Raw genomic sequence first — 19,898 nt, 5'->3', positions numbered from 1 at the left:
TTTTGCTAAGAAATCAGCTGTTAACCTTATGGGAGTTCCCTTGTATGTTATTTGTCATCTTTCCATTGTTGCTTTTGATAATCTTTCTTTGTCTTTAATTCTTGTCAGTTAGATTATTATGTGTCTCTCCTTGGGTTTATCCTGCCTGGGACTCTCTGTGCTTCCTGGACTTAGGTGGCTATTTCCTTTCCCACGTTAGGGAAGTTTTTGACTATAATCTCTTCAAATATTTTCTCAGGTCCCTTCTCTCTCTCTTCTCCTTCTGGGACCCCTATAATGTGAATGTTGGTGCGTTTAATCTTCTCCCAGAGGTCTCTTAGGCTGTCTTCATTTCTTTTCATCCTTTTTTCTTTATTCTGTTCTGTGGCAGTGAATTCCACCATTCTGTCTTCCAGATCACTTATCCGTTCTTCTGCCTCAGTTATTCTGCTATTGATTCCTTCTAGTGTATTTTTCATTGCATTTATTGTATTGTTCATCTCTGTTTATTTAATTCTTCTAGGTGTTTGTTCTTTAATTCTTCTAGGTGTTTGTTAAACATTTCTTGTATCTTCTCGATCTTTGCCTCCATTCTTTTTCCAAGGTCCTGGACCATCTTCACTATCATTATTCTGAATTCTTTTTCTGGAAGATTGCCTATCTCCACTTCATTTAATTGTTTTTCTGGGGTTTTATCTTGTTCATTCATCTGGTACATAGTCCTCTGCCTTTTCATTTTGTCTATCTTTCTGTGAACATGGTTTTCATTCCACAGGCTGCTGGACTGTAGTTCTTCTTGCTTCTGCTGTCTGCCCTCTGGTGGATGAGGTTATCTAAGAGGCTTGTGCAAGTTTCCTGCTGGGAGGGACTGGTGGTGGGTAGAACTGGGTGTTGCTCTGGTGGGTAGAGCTCAGTAAAACTTTAATCTGCTTGTCTGTTGACAAGTGGAGCTGAGTTCCCTCCCTGTTGGTTGTTTGGCCTGAGGGGACCCAGCACTGGAGCCTACCCGGGCTCTTTGGTGGGGCTAATGGTGGACTCTGGGAGGGCTCACGCCAATCAGTATTTCCCAGAACTTCTGCTGCCAGTGTCCTTGTCCGTGCGGTGAGCCACAGCCACCTCCCGCCTCTGCAGGAGACTCTCCAACACTAGCAGGTAGGTCTGGTTCAGTCTCCTATGGGGTCACTGCTCCTTCCCCCTGGGTCCTGATGTGCACACTACTTTGTGTGTACCCTCCAAGAGTGGAGTCTCTCTTTCCCCCAGTCCTGTCCAAGTCCTGAAATCAAATCCTATTAGCCTTCAAAGTCTGATTCTCTGGGAATTCCTCCTCCCATTGCCAGACCCCCAGGTTGGGGAGCCTGACATGGGGCTCAGAACCTTCACTCCAGTGGGCGGACTTCTGTGGTATAATTGTTCTCCAGTTTGTGAGTCACCCACCCAGCGGTTACGGGATTTGATTTTATTGTGATGCCGCCCTTCCTACTGTCTCATTGCAGCTTCTCCTTTGTCTTTGGATGTGGAGTATCTTTTTTGGTGAGTTCCAGTATCTTACTGTTGATGATTGTTCAGCAGTTAGTTGTGATTCCGGTGCTCTTGCAAGAGGGAGAGAGCACACGTCCTTCTGCTCCACCATCTTGAACCAATCTCCTAGTCTGTTCTTTTAAACTGGGTTTTCTTTTCAAAAAGATAACCTACCTACAAAGCACAGAATTCATAAGGTGCATAAAGGTATACAGTGAAAAGCGTGCCCCCTCCCCCAGTTCCCTGTTTTATCTTGTTTTACCCCTTCTTGTATCTCCTTTCATATGGTGCATATGCAGGCATCATTATGAATATATTATTTTCTTCTGAAAATGATAGAATTCTCTCCTTCACTCTGCTTTTTTCTAAACTTAAATTTTTATAGCTTGGTGATTGTAACACAGCAGTACACTTCCATATCAACTTCATTTTTTTAAAAAAAGAGCAACTGTCTAGTGTTCCCTTGAACAGAAAAACTGTAATGCATGTACCTTTTCCCTTATGATGAATTTTTTGGTTTGTTTCTAATTTTTCACTATAGATAATACTTAAATGGATAACACTGTAGAGGGATACAGTGTAGCATAGTGGTTAAGCGAGCTGTCCCCTGAACCTGATGCCTGGTTTCTTACTGGCTAAAGAATCTTGGACAATTGATTTAAAGTCTCTTTGCTTGAGCTTCTTCGCCTGTAAAATGGGTCTGATGATAGTACCTACCTCCCAGGGTTTTTGTGAGGACTAAAGGAATTAATATATAAGCAGTGATGAAAACAGCACCCAGCACGTGTAAATGCTCCGTAGGTGCTAACTCTTACCATCGTAGCATTTGCTGGGTCCAGCGGTATGAGTGGCTTTAACTTTGATAGATTTGCTGCATTGCCTTCCATCAAGGTTGTCAGTGTACCCCCACGGCAGCACGTGCAAGTGCCTGTTTCCCCACAACCTTGCCAACACAGCAGGTTACACAACTTTCTGAACTTGATCAATCAGAGAACATTTGTAATTTAATTCAGATATTTTTGGCAAGCCAACTCTATATCAGCCAAGTGAGTCAAACCTTTGCTGAGGCCCTGGAGGTGCAAAGTCCAGGCTCATGCAGAAGGTGTGTGAGCAGCACACTGCAGTGTGGTGAACCCTGCACCCACGTGGGACGCGACAAAGGTTGTTCTTTGCTGTTCTGCCAAAGCATTTCAGTGAGTCAAGAGAGATATAAATAATAAGGCCAACTGAGAGCAGACTTTTCACTCCACCCCCAGAATATGAAGAGGGAGGGTTGCCAACCCTGGGTATGGCTCTGTCCCCGTCATAGACAGCTGAGACTCCACTGAGCCGTTTGTCCTGGTCTCTGATGTCTAGTCTCCTTGATTCTCTTAGGTTCACAATGTTCTTCATTGGTTTTCAGAAAGCCATGTCAGTCTTGGTAATTCTAAAGGAAACTTTTTTCCTGGAAGTTTCTGGTGCCTGGGTCACAGTGAACCGGGGGCAGAGAAGGGGCAAATTTTTCATAGATTCCTGCCTGCACCGTCTCCAGAAGAAAAAGGAGAGTCATTTGTGGTCATTATTAATCAAGTCATTTCGCCTCAACAAGTATTTATGAGTGCTATCACTGTGCAAGGCACAGGGCTGGATGCCAGGGTGAGTGAGGCCCAATCCTGGTCCTTGGAGAGCTCCATTTCAAATGCAGGAAGTAAATATTATGTAATTATCTCTCTGAGATCAGTTTCCTTACTACTCCTAGTGGCAAACATAGATCAAGTACCAATAATGTAGTGCAGTACACAGTCCCACAACAACCCTATGAGGCAAGTGTTATTTATTTATTTATTATTATTATTTTTTAATTTGGCCCGTGCCGGGTCTCAGTTGTGGCATGTGGGATCTTTGCACGCGGGATCTTCGTTGCGGCATGCGAACTCTTAGTTGCGGCATGTGGGATCTAGTTCCCTGATCAGGGATCAAACCCGGGACCCCTGCACTGGGAGTGCAGAGTCTTAGCCACTGGTCCACCAGGGAAGTCCCAAGGCAAGTGTTATTATTATCCTTGCTTTACAGATAGGGAGACTGAGGCCCAAAGAGCAGCACCAGGGCCCAAACCACGATTCCATACCGCTTCTCATTAGTAACGTGGCAGTGATAGTCCCTGCCCTCCACCCCTCCAGAGACTTGTAATGAACAGAAGAAAGCACATGAAGGCACTTTTCAAAACTGTTATAGAGTCTATAAATGTAAGGTGACTTTGTAGTATCTATTACAGTCCCCTGTAATCATTTCAGCAAAACCCCATTGCATTAGGTGTTCTATTTTAAGATGTACGTAATGCTACCTTTGAAAGATTGTCAAATGAACTTGAGAATGACTTTCAATATTTCCTTCCAGGAGATTTCCTGGGCATAGGTATTCCTTTAAAATAGAAACAATCTAGGTGAGGTTCATTGCCTAGAAGATGAAAGATGAAGACCTAATGTGAACGTGGGTTTAAAATAACCAGCCATTTGCTTGGGGGGAGTTGGGAGGAGGCTTTTGCAGTGGATGGTTGGAGGAGAAGCAGAGTTATTTATTTTTCTGTGCACACTTTAACAATGGAGAGAGCCCTGGGCAGAACCTGAGAAATGCCTGATGGGGAACCCAAGAGTGTGAATTAGGGGCAATTAACTCAGAATCCACCGAGAGTGGCTCAGGGTTGGTCCTGGGAGGAACTCACTGGGATCGCAAGCAGACAAACAGAAAAGGGAGGTTGGAGAGTCCGCTCCATTTGGAATTCAGAGAAATGAGTATTGACGGGCTTGAAAGTGCTCTTTCAGCCAACTGTTCATTTCCGTGGTCAAGTCCGTTTGAGGAATATTCAGATGGCATCCCAGCTCCTTTTGAATGATGCACTTTGACCCAAAACACCAAGTACAGAAGGAGGGTGGGTGAAGGAAGGGAATGTTTTTGCCATTTATATGGTCTGTTGGTCCCCTCTGCTGAACCATTAGTTTGTTGAAATCAAGAACTGTATCTCATTAATCTTTATCCTTCCAGCACTTAACATACCTGAATGAGGCAGATGTTTACACTTCCTTGTACATTAACTGATCCATGACATGACAACTGAATGAATGGGACTGAGGGTGCCATTCTGAGTTAGATTAGGAACACCTTCAAAAATTAACCTTGGCCAGAGGATGATTTAGAAGAACACTGGGGTCCTTCAGTTACTTGCGGGGAGGGGGAGGATTCATCTCCCTTTTGGGAGGAAGGATGCTCTTGTCTCTGGTGTCATGGGGGCTGGAAACAACTGAACAGAAACAGAAAAGATTACCGAGTTTACCTCCCTGTTGATTTGGGAAACAGCCTTCATCTCTCAGGTTGATTTTGAGTGTCTCTTTTTAGATACTTCTCAGCAGCACTTTTGTACCACCCAGTCTGAACTCACCCAGTTAGGCCCTGACACTGGCAGCTGGCGATCATGCTAACAGCACGGCCGAGTGCCAGTGCAGTCACATGGAATGACACGAATGGTAGTGGGACGACCCAGGAGTCTAGTCCTGTGCTGTTCTCCAGTGGCTGTGTGACCTGAGACAAGTCGCTAGACTTCTCTGATTTTAGATCCTGCTCTATAACACAAGGATGGGGGTGTCTTTCCTGCCCACCTCACTGAGTTGCAGGCATCCATGAGTTAATGTATGGAAATGGATGAATGCTATGTAGTGGGGGGCTGGTGTAGCCATCCGAGTGCATCATCAGCCTTTTTAAGCATTTTCCATCCTCTCCTGTTTCTGGACTCCTGCCCAGGATGCCTTTAAATATATCAGTGGTTGACAAGGTAGCCCAGAAATTATATCCTGCACTTTCTCTTTCATGTTCTTCACAGTGGCTCAGAGTACATTTGAACTTCTTTTTCATCTCCATAATAACTGTTGTGAGATATTTGCCAATTATTCATGTTGCTTTAAGTTCCTTCTCCCTCTTTCCTTGATCAGTCTTACTACATGTTTGATGTGTCTTTTCAAAAAGCCAGCTTTCAGGTATGTTGGTCAGATCTATCTTTTTCTATGTCATTAATTTTGTCTTTCATGCCTCTTTCCTTCTACTTACTTTGGGTTTATTATGTTATCCTTTTTCTAACTTCTTAAATGTTCTCTAATAAATACATTTAAGGCTATCAATTTCCCTCTAAGTATATATCTTTAGCTGTATCCCAGAGTTTTGAAGTTTGTCTCATTTTTAAACCTACTTTCTTATTGTTTTCTAATTTTATTGCATTGTCATTAGATAATATGGTCTGTAGAATGTCAACACTCTGAACTATGTTGAGATTTGCTTTGTAGCCTGCTGTGGGGTCAGTTTTTTTTAATGTTTCCTATGTGAGAGCAAAGAAGTAGTCTCAGTTTGGTTGTTAAAGTTTATATATTTGAATTCTAGTTCTGTGCTATATTCACTGTATGACCTAGGGCAAGGTACATGTCCTCTCCTGCTTCAGTTTCATCACCTTTAAAATGGAATGATTCACACCTCAGAGAGTTGAGGGCCTGGTGCACACTAAGCATCATATAAACATCAGCAGTGATTACTATTCTTTTTAGCTATTAGGCTTAGCTTATTAATCTTGTTCAAATCTTGCCTATCCTCGCTTGTTTTGTGCACCTGATGTATGAGTCTCTGAGAGGCATGCATTAAAATCTCCCGCTATAAATTTGCTTATTTCTCCCTACATTTCTGTACATTTTGCCTTATGTTTTCAGTCTCTGTTGTTAGGTGTCTACAATTTCATTATTAGAGCTTTTTAGTGAATGATTCCTTTTACCAGGGTAGAGATGTTCATGTTGAATTGAGCCAATTCTTTTTTTTTTTTTTTTTTTCTTTGCTGTACGTGGGCCTCTCCCTGTTGTGGCCTTTCCCGTTGTGGAGCACAGGCTCCGGACGCGCAGGTTCAGCGGCCATGGCTCACGGGCCCAGCTGCTCCACGGCATGTGGGGTCTTCCCGGACCGGGGCACGAACCCGCATCCCCTGCATTGGCAGGCGGACCCTCAACCACTGCGCCACCAGGGAAGCCCAAGCCAATTCCTATTTATTGTGATTGCTGGTACCATTTAGATTGTTTTGGCCACATATTTTGTGCTTTCTTTTTACTAAAATTTCCTTGTAACCTTCCATTTTCCTTTTGAAACCTGGACCTAATTAACTTTGGTCATCATATATGTATTTATAGTGTAGTATTATGCTATTCTGATTTTTTTTTGTTCCATATTTACTGTGCAATTTTCCCCACATTATACAGAACATGTGTTTATAACAGTTGTCTCACAAAGCTCTTTTGCTTAGATTATGATCTTTGCTTCTGGGCTTTATAAGAATTGGAGAGCTCCAAGATAATTCAATGCCCAAAATACCTGAAAGTACAAGGCAAAGGTGGTCCTTTTAGCCTCAGGTCCACGTGGAGGTTGTAAGCTGGTCAGTGACATCATTTTTGAAAGTGCACAACAATGAACCAAACTCACTGGGTCCTGCACCTAGAGCATGTCAACCAGTTAGACTTCAGTGTCCAGTTACAAACACTGAAGACAGAGGATTCAGGCAATGGAAAATGGCCATGCTGAACGTTCTTAGTTACTGGCTGTAGGACTTATAACAATTTGAAAACTATATCTGGGATTACTTTTACCCTCATTTATCTTCCAGGATGGGAGAGAGAGAACACTTCTATAACTAATACAAAGCAGAAAAACTTTTGTCTGTTTCATTTATTGCTGTGTCCTGGAACAGTGCCTGGAACGTAGTAAATGACCACTAAATATTGTGAACAAATTATGGTACCAAAATAATTGTTATGGGAACTTTGAGAAGAAAGAGGGTAATTGCAACAAAAGAGATTGTGAAGGCTTCATGGAGGAAGTGACAGTTGAGTAGAGCTTTGAAGGATAAATGGGGTCTGGAGATTAAAGAGTGTGCATCAGTTAGGGTTTGACCAGAGGAACAAATTACTAGAAATGATGTAGAATATGGAATTCCTTTTGGGAAATAACCTGACACAATTGTGGGAGCCAGCTAAATACTTTATCTTCAACTGTTGCTCTGGAATCTGGTGTGGGGCTTAAAGTGGGCCTAAAGCAGGGCAGGCAGCCAGAAGGAAAGAAGGACAGATGTAGAATGGGGAAGACCAAGGGCGAATGCAACCCTGAAACTGAGGTGGAACAGCGTCAGTTTCTGAGGCTGACGAAGCTCCAGCTTTGGTGATACGTGTGACCTGTGGGAGAGTCTGGCATCCTTCATCGTAGAGCCAAACATGCCCTTGGCCCAGGACACGGAGAAGCCTAGGGATGGTCCAGCAGGAGGCAGAAGAGCTGAGAGCTCCCAAACTGCCCGGTCCACCAAGCTGAGCCAGCAGATTGGTGACGGTGAGCGTGAGCTCCAGCCACCCCTGGCGCCCTGCATCAGGCATCCAGAGGCTTAGAAAGATAAAGCGTGATGCTTTGTGCTCATCTTCCAGACCTTGCACAAAGTCAGCTGGCCCAGAGTATGCAGGGAAGGGATTCCTGGGAAATGTAGCTCTGACTTAACTACGTTGGCTCAGAACACATCACCCGCAAAGGGAAGACAAGGGCTTAGGTAGAATGGCTGTGGAGGCAGAATGGCCCCTTAGCCTCTAACAAGCTGTGCTGCTGGGCACTCTGGACAGGTCCTCCGAGCAGGGGTGGACAGTCACTTCCCAAATGCCCCGCCACCCTGATTCTTCGGAGGGGTCCAACATGGGATCAAGATTTTGTCCTACTTAGAGACACCACAAAGTTCTCAGAACTTAAGAATTATGAAGGCACTAAGGGCTCCTGAGCAGAGCTGGAAGACACCCAAAGTTTGGGCCACAGCCATCCCTACACCCACACCTTCCAGCCGCGTGCCCTGCAGATTTCTGACGAGAAGTGCAGTTAGTCCCAGCTGTTGCCCCCAGGGGACGTGATGGGAACGTGGGGTGAGTGTGGGAGAAAATGGTCCTCCTGCTGTCCTAGAGTGGCCCATGAGTTATTTGGGTTTATTTATGTCATGTTTACCGAGCGTAACCACGTGCCACACACTGTCCTCGGAACCAGGAAAACATGGTGAAACAGAGCAGAGTCCCTGCCCTCATGGGGCTTACCTTCCAGTGAGGGAACCAGAATAAAAAAGTAGACAATTAACGTCACCGGAAAACAAACAGTGAGGTCGTACAGCAAGGTGGGAAAAAGAAAGTGAGAGGGGGTGTTATTTTAGAGAAGGGTAGTCAGAGAATAACCCTGGGGAATGTTATTTTGAGTACTTACTGTGTAGCTAATACTGTTCCAAGGATGTTACATTCGTTTACATTTACATGCATTTAATCCTCACGACAACCTAAGTAATTTTCCCAAAGTTACATCATCAATAAGAAGAACTGGGATTTAAACACAGGCAGTCTGCTGCCAGAGCCCAAGCTTTAAACAAGGGAAAGATTCTTGGTGGTGGTGACTGAAGTGAGGAAGCACATAAATATCACAGGGTAGAGCATTGCAGGCAGTGGAAACAACCAGTGCAAAGGCCCTGTAGCAGGTACGTGCTTGTCGTTTGGAGGAAGTGAGACCAAGTGTTCAGTTCTGGACATGTGACAGTTTTGAGAAGCTTATTAAGCATCCAAGAGATATCTGGAGGGCAGTTGGATATACAAGTCCAGACTTTAGGGGGAAACTTGGAAATAGAGATAAATTTGTTTGTCATCAGTATCCATGGAATTAGATGAGACACTAGGGAGTGAGAGAGAAAAGAGAAGTCCAAGGACTGAGGTCTAGGGCAGGGGAGGAGGAGGTTTTAGCAGAGGAGACCGAAAAGGAGCAGCTGCAAGAGAGGCGGAAACCCAGGAGAGGGGGCTGCATGGAGGAGGGAGTGATCAGATATTTCCAATTCTGCAGAGAGGTCCCGTTAGCTGAGGCCCGAGGAGTGACCATTGGATTTGGCAACGTGGAGGTCATCATTGGCCTTGACACTGGTGGCCTTTCATAGACATTAGAGTACACGGAAGGCAACCAAAGCAGTTTCATTCTGTGTCAAGTGGGGAGGGGAGCCCAAGGCCCCATCTTCCAGCCTCAGCCTTGTCCCTCTCACCCCCGAGGGCATCTCCCAGGGGTGGAGCACAGTTTGAAAACCACAGATGTCACCAACCCCTTTGTTTTACAGCTGATGAAGCTCAGGTCCAGAAAAAACAGACAAGACTGGCTCAAGGCCAGGCACATAGTTAGCAGGAAGCCCAGGTTGCAATTTATTATTATTTAATGAGATTTCTCAACAAAGAAATCTGTCCTAGCCTGTCTTACCCTGTTTTCCATGGACAGTGGTTACTGTAACAAGTAGAAGAATCAAAATAAGAAAGTCTTCACCTTTCTATCTCTGCAGAAAGGGGAAATGATAACAGACAAATTCAACCTCATAGAAAATTCCGAAGCCTCATGATTACCTCATGGTTTCCACATTGTCCTCCCACCATACCCCATTTCTCGAAGCTTCTGGTCAAGTTCCATGTTTTCTGATCCTGTGTGATAGGATGTAGCAGACTGCCACCTGTAAAATGCGTATAATAATAATACCAGTTGCTCCCACTTACAGACCAGTGGCTGTTGCTGGCACTGTTCTCAGATCCCCACAGCAGGGTCAGATTCGCCAATGGCATTTCGTTTCCACTCCTCACTGGTGGGAACCGTGAACAAGCTGCTTCCTCGCTCCGCGGTTTAATTTCGTCAGCTGCTTGATATGCTTGGTAGACTGGAAACAGGACACAGGGATAAGGGCTGACACTGCTCCTAAGCGAGGCAGGGGGCTCAGCACTGAATCATCACAGGCCTGCGAGCTGGGCACTGCCACTGGATTGCAGGGGGCTCTTTCTCCTCCACCCTCTGGTTTGATAAACCACAAATTGACTCAGAGAACTGTACGTCGTCTCATCTTGCAACTGTTTTTGCCTTAGGATCCATGCTTGAGGCCGAATGAACCCTCTCAGACTCTGCGCAGAGGAGAAGAGTTTCAAGATAAGTTAGCAGCTGAAGAAGGAACCAACAGCGATGAAGAGGAAAGGTACAGGAGGACAGGCAGGCTTCTGAGGGCTCCAGTTAATGAGGACTCAGACTTGGAAGGATTCATTCATTCATTCATTCTGTCCTCACGTGTTTATCACCGCCCCCTGCATGACGCTTAGGGAGGGAACAGACATGTCTTGTATGCCTCCAGCACAGCTACGGACTTTACCTGAATTATCGTATTTAATTGTCACAACAACCCAGAGGGACCCTTTTGTATATTAAGAACCTGAAACTCAAAAGGGTTAATAAATTGCCCCAAATTCAGACAGACCTGGACTGGCCCCAAACCTCTGCTCCCTATTCTTCCAAGTGTTCTTAACTAAGTAAGGGAGATGAGGGAGCTTAGTCACTGAGTGGAAATCTCCCACCTTTATCACCTATATTAGTCAGCTTTTGCTGTTGTAACCAACATTCCCCAAATATCGGTGGTTTTAGCTCATAGGTCAGCTATCTTTATTCTTGGCTCTGCCAAGCTCTGCTATTTTTATGAGCTTGGCTCCTGACTGAGAGTCAGCTATTATTGCTCTGCCCCAAACCATGGGTAGAGTTTAAGTCTGCTCAGATGCCTTCCCATGCTGGGACTGAGACTGATGGATTAGCCCCTCCAGGGCATGTTGTTGTCATGGTAAAGGGAGGAAACTCAAAAAAGCTGATGGAAACATGCAGTGCCTCTTAAAGCCTACACTCAGAACTGCATTCTCTCATTTTTACCCACATTCCATCGGCCAAAGAAAGTCACATGACCAAAACTAATATCCCTAGGCAGAGGAGAATATGCTTGCCACATGTCTTAGTTAGCTTGGGCTGCTATAACAAAATACCATACAATAGAAGAAGTTTATTTCTCACAGTTCTGGAGGCTGGGGAGTCCAAGGTCAAGGTGCTGGTCCATTCAGTTCCTGGTGAGAACTCTCTTCCTGGTTTGCACATGGCCATCTTCTTGTGTCCTCACATGGTGAAGAGAAAGGTGGCAGACAGTGTGGGAGGAGGTCTCTCTTGTGTCTCTTCTTATAAGGACGCTAATCTCACCATGAGGGCTCCACTGGCCTGACCTAGTTACCTCCCATGGCCTTATTTCCAGATACCACCAATGGTGATTGGAGCTTCAACATGTAAATTTGGGGAGACACAATTCAATCCATAGCATCACACAAGGCAGAGGAAGGGGAGTGAATATTTGCTGAACAATAATGATCTGTCACACCACCTCACAAGATTCTGATACAGTGGGTCTGGGTACATCCCAGCCCTATGTCTTTTGAGAAAGCTTCCCAGGTGATTCTGAGGCCACCACAGTTATAATCCACTGCCCCACACTAATCAATGGCTATGTGGGGTCCTGACAGATGACATGGAAGCCATGCTACCACCTGGCAGCTCTTCAAGTAGTTGGTTGCCATAGTCCATTCGGACTGCTTAGCAGTGGCTTATGAGCAACAGAAATTTATTTCTATGGTTCTGGAGGCTGGAAAGCCGAAGGTCAAGGTGATGGCAGGTTCTGTGTCTGGTGAGGGCTCACTTTCTAGCTTATAGAAGGCATCTTTTCACTGTGTCTTCACAAGGTGGAAGGGCAAGGGAGTTTTCTAGGGTCTGTTTTATAAAGGCACTAATCCCATTCATGGAGGTTTCACCCTCATGACCTAATCACTTTCCAAAGCCCTCATTTCTTTTTTTTTCTTTTTCTCTTTTTTTTAAATGGGTATTCACATTTATTTATTTATTTATTGAATTTTATTTTTTTTTTATACAGCAGGTTCTTATTAGTTATCCATTTTATACATATTAGTGTATACATGTCAATCCCAATCTCCCAATTCATCCCACCACCACCCCCCACTGCCACTTTCCTGCTTTGGTGTCCATATGTTTGTTCTGTACATATGTATCTCAGTTTCTGCCCTGCAAAAATTGTACCATTTTTCTAGGTTCCACATATATGCATTAATATACTATATTTGTTTTTCTCTTTCTGACTTCATTCTGTATGACAGTCTCTAGATACATCCACGTCTCTACAAATGACTCAATATCGTTCCTTTTTGTGGCTGAGTAATATTCCATTGTATATATGTACCACATCTTCTTTATCCACTCATCTGTCTGGACACTTAGGTTGCTTCCATGTCCTGGCTATTGTAAATAGTGCTGCAATGAACATTGGGGTGCATGTGTCTTTTTGAATTATGGTTTTTTCTGGGTGTGTGCCCAGTAGTGGGATTGCTGGGTCATATGGTAGTTCTGTTTTTAGTTTTTTAAGGAACCTCCATACTGTTCTCCATAGTGGCTGTATCAATTTACATTCCCACCAACAGTGCAAGAGGGTTCCCTTTTCTCTGCACCCTCTCCAGCATTTATTGTTTGTAGATTTTCTGATGATGCCCATTCTGACTGGTGTGAGGTGATACCTCATGGTAGTTTTGATTTGCATTTCTCTAATAATTAGTGATGTTGAGCAGCTTTTCATGTGCTTCTTGGCCATCTGTATGTCTTCTTTGGAGAAATGTCTATTTAGGTCTTCTGCCCATTTTTGGATTGAGTTGTTTGTTGTTTGTTTTTTTAATATTGAGCTGCATGAGCTGTTTATATATTTTGGAGATTAATCCTTTGTCCGTTGATTCATTTGCAAATATTTTCTCCCATTCTGAGGATTGTCTTTTCGTCTTGTTTGTAGTTTCCTTTGTTTTGCAAAAGCTTTTAAGTTTCATTAGGTCCCATTTGTTTATTTTTGTTTTTATTTCCATTATTCCTTTGTCATAGATTAGTTGACCATACGTGCATGGGTTTATCTCTGGGCTTTCTATCCTGTTCCATTGATCTATATTTCTGTTTTTGTGCCGGTACCGTATTGTCTTGATTACTGTAGCTTTGTAGTATAGTCTGAAGTCAGGGAATCTGATTCCTCCAGCTCCGTTCTTTTCCCTCAAGACTGCTTTGGCTATTCGGGATCTTTTGTGTATCCATACAAATTTTAAGATTTTTTTGTTCTAGGTCTGTAAAGAATCCAAAGGCCTCATTTCTTAATACCATTATATTGGGCAATAGGCTTCAAAATATGAATTTTGAGGGGACAGAAACACTTATAGCATTGAGGAAGCAGAGCCTACACTCCTAAATCATATCAATGGCAGTGTCGGGTACCCTGTAGTCCAGTGAACTCTTCAGCTAATAATACTTCCACAGGTCCCTCCAGATTCTGTCTCAGGATCTATGAGGTGTAGAACCATAGAAGTTAAAGAGCACAGACTCTGGAGTCAGGCCTCCAGACTAAATCCTGGTACTGTCACTTACCACTGGCATCCACAAATCTTGTCCTGTTTAAAACTCACAATTCCAAAGGGAAAGAAATAATCTTTACTGTGAAAATACTGGCAGGAATTTGAAAGAGTTTTCTAAGGGGCCCAGCTTGGGGCACATGTACATCTCTGAGCCAGTCTTTCTGGCCAAGGAGCTGCCTGGCTCTGATTGGCCAGGTATGTGTCACATGCCCTTCCCTGGGGCCAGCTAATGATGAGGGCAGAGTTAGCTGCACCCAAACCCTGTGGACTAAACAGGACCACCATGGAAAGAGGAAAGGCTTCCTCAAGGAGAAGATGCTGGGCAGAGCAACAGCAGTGGTGGTCACAACAGACTTGTCTTTTTCTCCCACATAGCTATATTGATAAAGGGGTTCCTCAACTATAGAACAAAATGAGGAGGTGTGGGGTCTGTAAGCTTCTTCCACAGTGGTTTTAGTGGGAGTGTAAGGACTAAGCAGTGATGAGAAAGGAATAGAAAGATCCAAGGTTAGAGGCTGCAGGACAGAACAAACGCATTGGCTCCTTTAAGGGGTGAGGCTGCGTATTCAGTAGTTAACCCCTTGAAGGATGCTTGTCAGGAAACTTTTGGCATGGTGGCTGTAAGAGGGAGGTGGCTTTTCCAGTGGCTGTTGATTTAAGGTGGGGGGTAGCAGGTCACAATCAACTTCAAAGGGAGCATGGGGAGTCAGGAGAGTTAGCTATGGCTTGCTTTGTGAGAGATGGTAGGATAAGATCAGGTTTTTAGGATATGAGGGAATTTGGGGCAATAAAATGGAGTAAGAGAGGGGAATTCCCATTAGTGGTGTTCCAGGGAATAATGATGATGATGAAAATAACAAATATTTACTGAATGGTGGATTAACCCATTTCATCTTCATTAGGTAGACACCATTATTGAAGTACTTCATTTTATTTTCTTTTTTAAAATATTTATTTATTTATTTATGCCTGCGTTGGGTCTTTGCTGCTGCGCACGGGCTTTCTCTAGCTGTGGCAAGCTGGGGCTACTCTTCATTGTGATGCGCGGGCTTCTCATTGCAGTGGCTTCTCTTGTTGCAGAGCACGGGCTCTAGGCTCATGGGCTTCAGTAGTTGTGGCATGCGGGCTCAGTAGTTGTGGCTTACGGGCTCTAGAGCGCAGGCTCAGTAGTTGTGGCACACGGGCTTAGTTGCTCCATGTCATGTGGGATCTTCCCAGACCAAGGCTCGAACCCATGTCCCCTGCATTGGCAGGCGGATTCTTAGCCACTGCACCACCCGCAAAGTCCCTGAAGTACTTCATTTTACAGATGAGGGAAACTGAAGAACAAGAGAGGTTAAGTAACTTGCCCATCTACTTACACTGCCAGTAGATGGTAGGATCCAGATGATAGTTTCTCTGGCTCCAGAACTCACGCTTTTAACTACATCTCAACTTAGGGCAGCTGTTCTTATGTGCCACATGAAGTTCCACAGTTTTTCTACTTTTCCAAGGTCACTCTCTCCTTTAATACTCAATAATAAGGACTGAAACTTCCACTTCCAGGCATGACAGGGTAACTGGTACTAGACTTTCCCTCTTTCTGTAAACAACTATAAACTGAGCAAAATATATGAGACAGCTCTTTTGAGTAATAGGACAATATGCAGAGAAGGACCATGTCCTTCAGAAGGGAAACATGAGTTGAATCCCATAATCACCCCACATTTGCTCCTGTCTCTCTCCCTGGGGACAGTGCCAACCACAGTGCAGAGAATTGGAGGCAAGCTGAGCTGAGCAGGCAGATGTCAGGGCTCAGGGCTGCCAAAGCAGCTAGACTTTGTAAGGTAGGATACCAGAAGAGAGGATCCTATGTGGGGGGGATAGAGGGCAGAAATCTATGAGAGTTTTCTATAGGTCCTTGCCAGGGGCTTGAGTGAGCATGTACAAGATGAGACTCCATGAGGCCTAGGAGTGTGCTGCTGCCATGGTGCTGAGGAAAATGAAGATACCAGAGATTCAATGCTAGCAGACATTGGAGTCTCAGCTCAGCCAGAATAAAAAAGCCTTTCTGAGCTCTCTGAGCATTTAGTTGAGACCTCAGAAAAGTAACACTTTAGGAGTAAGAAACATACCCTATAGGGTAAGGGCCACACCCTAGAACAAAGGACAATGTTGAAATATACCTGCTCTAACAAAAGACAAATCCAAGCATAAAAGGATCAGAAAGAGCCTTCAGTAATTTAACTGGCTGTCATAACAAAACTAAACACTTTTGAAAGGAATTCATAATACAGACTCCCTACATTGTATTATCCACAATATTGAGCATTTGATGAAAACATTATGAGACATGGAAGGAAGCAGAACAGTGCGACCTGTAATCAAGAAAAAGACCAGCCAATAAAGCTGCAAATGACCTAGATATTGGAATTAGCAGACAAGGACTTGAAAGCAGTTGTATGAGCTATGTTCAGGGACATAAAGGAAAAGATTGTTATAATGAGTGAACAAATAGGGAATTTCAGCAGAGAAATGAAAACCTTGAAACTAACGGAAATTCTAAAACTGTAAAGTACAATATCCATAATGAAAACCTCATTGGATGGGCTTAACAGCAAATTAAAACCATGAAAGAAAAGTTAGTGGCTTGAAGACAGATCAGTAGAAACTGTCTTGTTCAGAGAATTAGGGGAAAAAAAGATTTTTTAAAAATGAAGAGATTCTTCCTGACTCGTGGGACAATGTGAAATGGTCTAATATGCATGTATTTGGAGCCCAAGAGAAAAAAGGGAAAGAAAATAGAGGAGGAAAAAATATTTGGAAAAATAATGACTGAAAATTCCCCCAAACTGGTGTGGGACATCAATTTACATACTCAAGAAGCTCAGTGAACTCCCCACAGAATAAATCCAAAGATAACAATGCCTGGGTACACCACAGAAAATCTGCTGAAAAAAAAAATATCCCCCCCCCAAATCTTAAAGCAATCAGCTTTTTAAAAAGACAAATTACAGGACTTCCCTGGTGGCGCAGTGGTTGAAAGTCTGCCTGCCAATACAGGGGACACGGGTTCGTGCCCCAGTCCAGGAAGATCCCACATGCCGTGGAGCGGCTAGGCCGGTGAGCCATGGCCATTGAGCCTGCGTGTCCGGAGCCTGTGCTCTGCAATGGGAGAGGCCACAACAGTGAGAGGCCCACGTACCGGAAAAAAAAAAAGACAAATTACATACAGGGGACAGGTGACTTTTCATAAATACTAATGACAATTGACTTCTCGTCAGCTTTCCAGCCTTATTTTCTTCTGAAAGCCAGAAAACTATGGAACAATATCATTAAAGTACGAAAAGGAAAAAAAAAAACCTGTCAAGTCCAAATTTTAAATCCAGTGAAAACATCCTTCAAAAATGAGACTGAAATAGAACATTTTCAGGTATATAAAAGCTAAGAGAATTTTTCACCAGCTAAGCTGCAGTATGATAAACGGCAATGGAATTTATTAAAGCTGAAAGGAAATTACACCAACTTTAAACATGGATCTACAGGAGAAAACGAAGAGCATCAGAAATGGTAAATGTATAGGTAAATATAAAAAACTACTGTTTTTCCTTAATTTCTTTAAAAGACATCTAACAGCTTAATAATAATAAAAAAAACATTGTATTATGGAGTTCATAATGCATGTAGTTGAATAATATATGACCACACTAGCACAAAGAACAGGGATTAATGGAATTACTGTGTTATAAGGGACTTATATAAAGAGGTGAAATATTAACTCTTAAGTAGGCTGTGATAAGTTAAGGATAGAAATTGTAATCCATAGAGCCACATTAAACATGAATACAAAGAAGAGCTAAAATAAATCCAATAAAAGAACTAAAATGTAATCCTAAAAAATGTTTGTCAGGTAAGAAGATAGAAAAAGAAGAACAGAGAAACAATAAGAAAAAGGATTGGGCAAATAGAAAACAAATAGGAAGATATAGATTTAAACCCAACCATTTCAATAATTACTATGTAAATGAAACAAAGACATCAGTAAAAAGAAAGAGATTGCCAGAGAGGATAAAAAGATAAGACATTACTATATGCTGTCTGCAAGAGAGATATTTAAGCATAAAGACACTGTTATTGGCTGAATTGTGCCCCACCCCCCAAATTCATATGTTGAGGCCCTAACCCCCAATATGTTAGAATGTGAATGTATTTAGAGATAGGGCTTTAAATAGATGATTGAGTTAAATGGGGTCATTAGATTGGCCCTCACCCAATATGTCCTTATAAGAAGAGGAGATTAGCACACTGGTAATGCCAACAGAGGGACAATCACATGGGGACACAAGGTGAAGGAAGATAGCTATCTGCAAACTTCAGAAGAATAGAAGCCTTAGAAGAAGGCTTAGTGAAACCAAACCTGCTGACACCTTGATCGTGGACTTCAAGCCTTCAGAAGTATGAGGAAATGAGTTTCTGCTTTTTAAGCAACCCAGTCTGTGGTATTTTGCATGCCAGCCCTAATACAGGCACAGATAGGTTTGAAAGTAAAAGGGTAGGAATAGACATACCATGCAAATATGAAACATAAGGAAGCTAATGTGGCTATATTCATATCACAGTAGACTTCAGAACAGGGAGTATTACCAGGGATTAAAATGGGATATTTCATAAGGGTAAAGGGGTCAATTCACCTGGAGGACATAACAATCCTGAATCTGTATTACCTAATAACAAAGCTTTAAAAATAATGAAGCAAATACTGAGAGAACTAAAGGGAGAAATTCTCAATCACATTTGGAGATTTTGACACCCTTTTCTGAGTATTTGATTGAATGATTAAACTAATATCAGCAAGGACATAGAAGATTTGAACTACACTTTTAACTAACTTAATCTAATTGATACCTATAGACAATATGCTGAACAACTACAGAATAAATTTTTGTCAAGGCACCTAAAACATTCACCAATATAGACAAACTAATATTCTTCATGAATGCAAAATCCTCAACAAAATGTTTGAAAATAAAATCAAGCAATATATAAAAAGAATAATACATCATGACCAAGTAGAATTTATCCCAGGAATGCGTGGTTGGTTTAACATTTGAATGGTAATCATGTAATTCATCACATTAAAAAATAAAGGGAAAAAAGAATCACATCGGGACTTCCCTGGTGGCGCAGTGGTTAAGAATCCACCTCCCAGTGCAGGGGACACAGGTTCAAGTCCTGGTCCAGGAAGATCCCACATGCTACGGAGCAACTAAGTCCTTGCACCACAACTACTGAACCTGTGCTCTAGAGCCCGTGAGCCACAACTGCTGAGCCCGAGTGCCACAACTACTGAAGCCCGCATGCCTAGAGCCCATGCTCTGCAACAAGAGAAGCCACCCAATGAGAAGCCCATGAACCGCAATGAAGAGTAGGCCCTGCTCGCCGCAACTAGAGAAAAGCCCACGCACAGCAACAAAGACCCAAGGCAGCCAAAAATAAAAATAAATAAATAATTTTTTTTAAATTATTAAAAAAAAGAATCATATCAATAGACGTACAAAAGCATTCGACAAAATTTAACATCTTTTCGTGATAAAAACTCTTCAGTCCATGAATAGAAGAGAATTTCTTCAACCTGAAAAAGATCATCTATGATAAACTATGTAAACATGCATAATGGTGAAATGTTGAACACATTCCTCCTAAAATTTGAAACAAGGCAAAAATTCTGCTTTCACTACTTAACATTGTCATGAAGGTCCTAGCCAGTCCTATAAAGCAAGAAAAAGAGCTACAAATTAGAAAGGAAGAATAAAAGTATATTTATTTATAGACAGAATGATCATGATTGAAATATTCAATGTTGTTAAGATCTTAATTTACTCTGAATTGAGCTATAGACTCAGTTCAATCCCATATAAAATCCCAATAGCCCTATTTGTAGGAATAAATAAGCTGTTCTGAATATTGATATGGAAAAGCAAAGGACCTAGATAAAAGAAGAATCTTGAAGAACATAGCTGGAGGACTCAGGCTTTCCTGATTTTAAGACATTATGAAGAGTAATAAAGACTATATGGTAGCAGTATA

General features: G+C 42.7%; 1 protein-coding gene across 3 annotated transcripts in view; it reads left to right on the top strand.

Annotated features, from left to right (window-relative positions):
• The window catches only part of FAM184B (family with sequence similarity 184 member B), a gene marked incomplete at its 5' end in the record, with an annotated part of 114,202 nt that overhangs the window by 67,396 nt on the left and 26,908 nt on the right, over positions 1–19,898 (top strand). For 2 of the 3 annotated variants that reach the window (XM_082838231.1, XM_082838230.1), the window contains one exon: positions 10,446–10,552. The exons of the other annotated variant lie outside the window; for it this stretch is intronic. In XM_082838231.1, the coding sequence (XP_082694357.1) occupies positions 10,446–10,552 (107 nt within the window). The remainder of the gene's footprint in view (positions 1–10,445; positions 10,553–19,898) is intronic. 3 annotated transcript variants of the gene reach the window in all.

This window comes from Leucopleurus acutus (genome assembly GCF_964270905.1).
Source record: "Leucopleurus acutus genome assembly, chromosome: 4".
NCBI lineage: Eukaryota > Metazoa > Chordata > Mammalia > Artiodactyla > Delphinidae > Leucopleurus > Leucopleurus acutus.
Note: the sequence above shows the minus strand (reverse complement) of the source record. Positions and strands in the feature narration are given on the sequence as shown.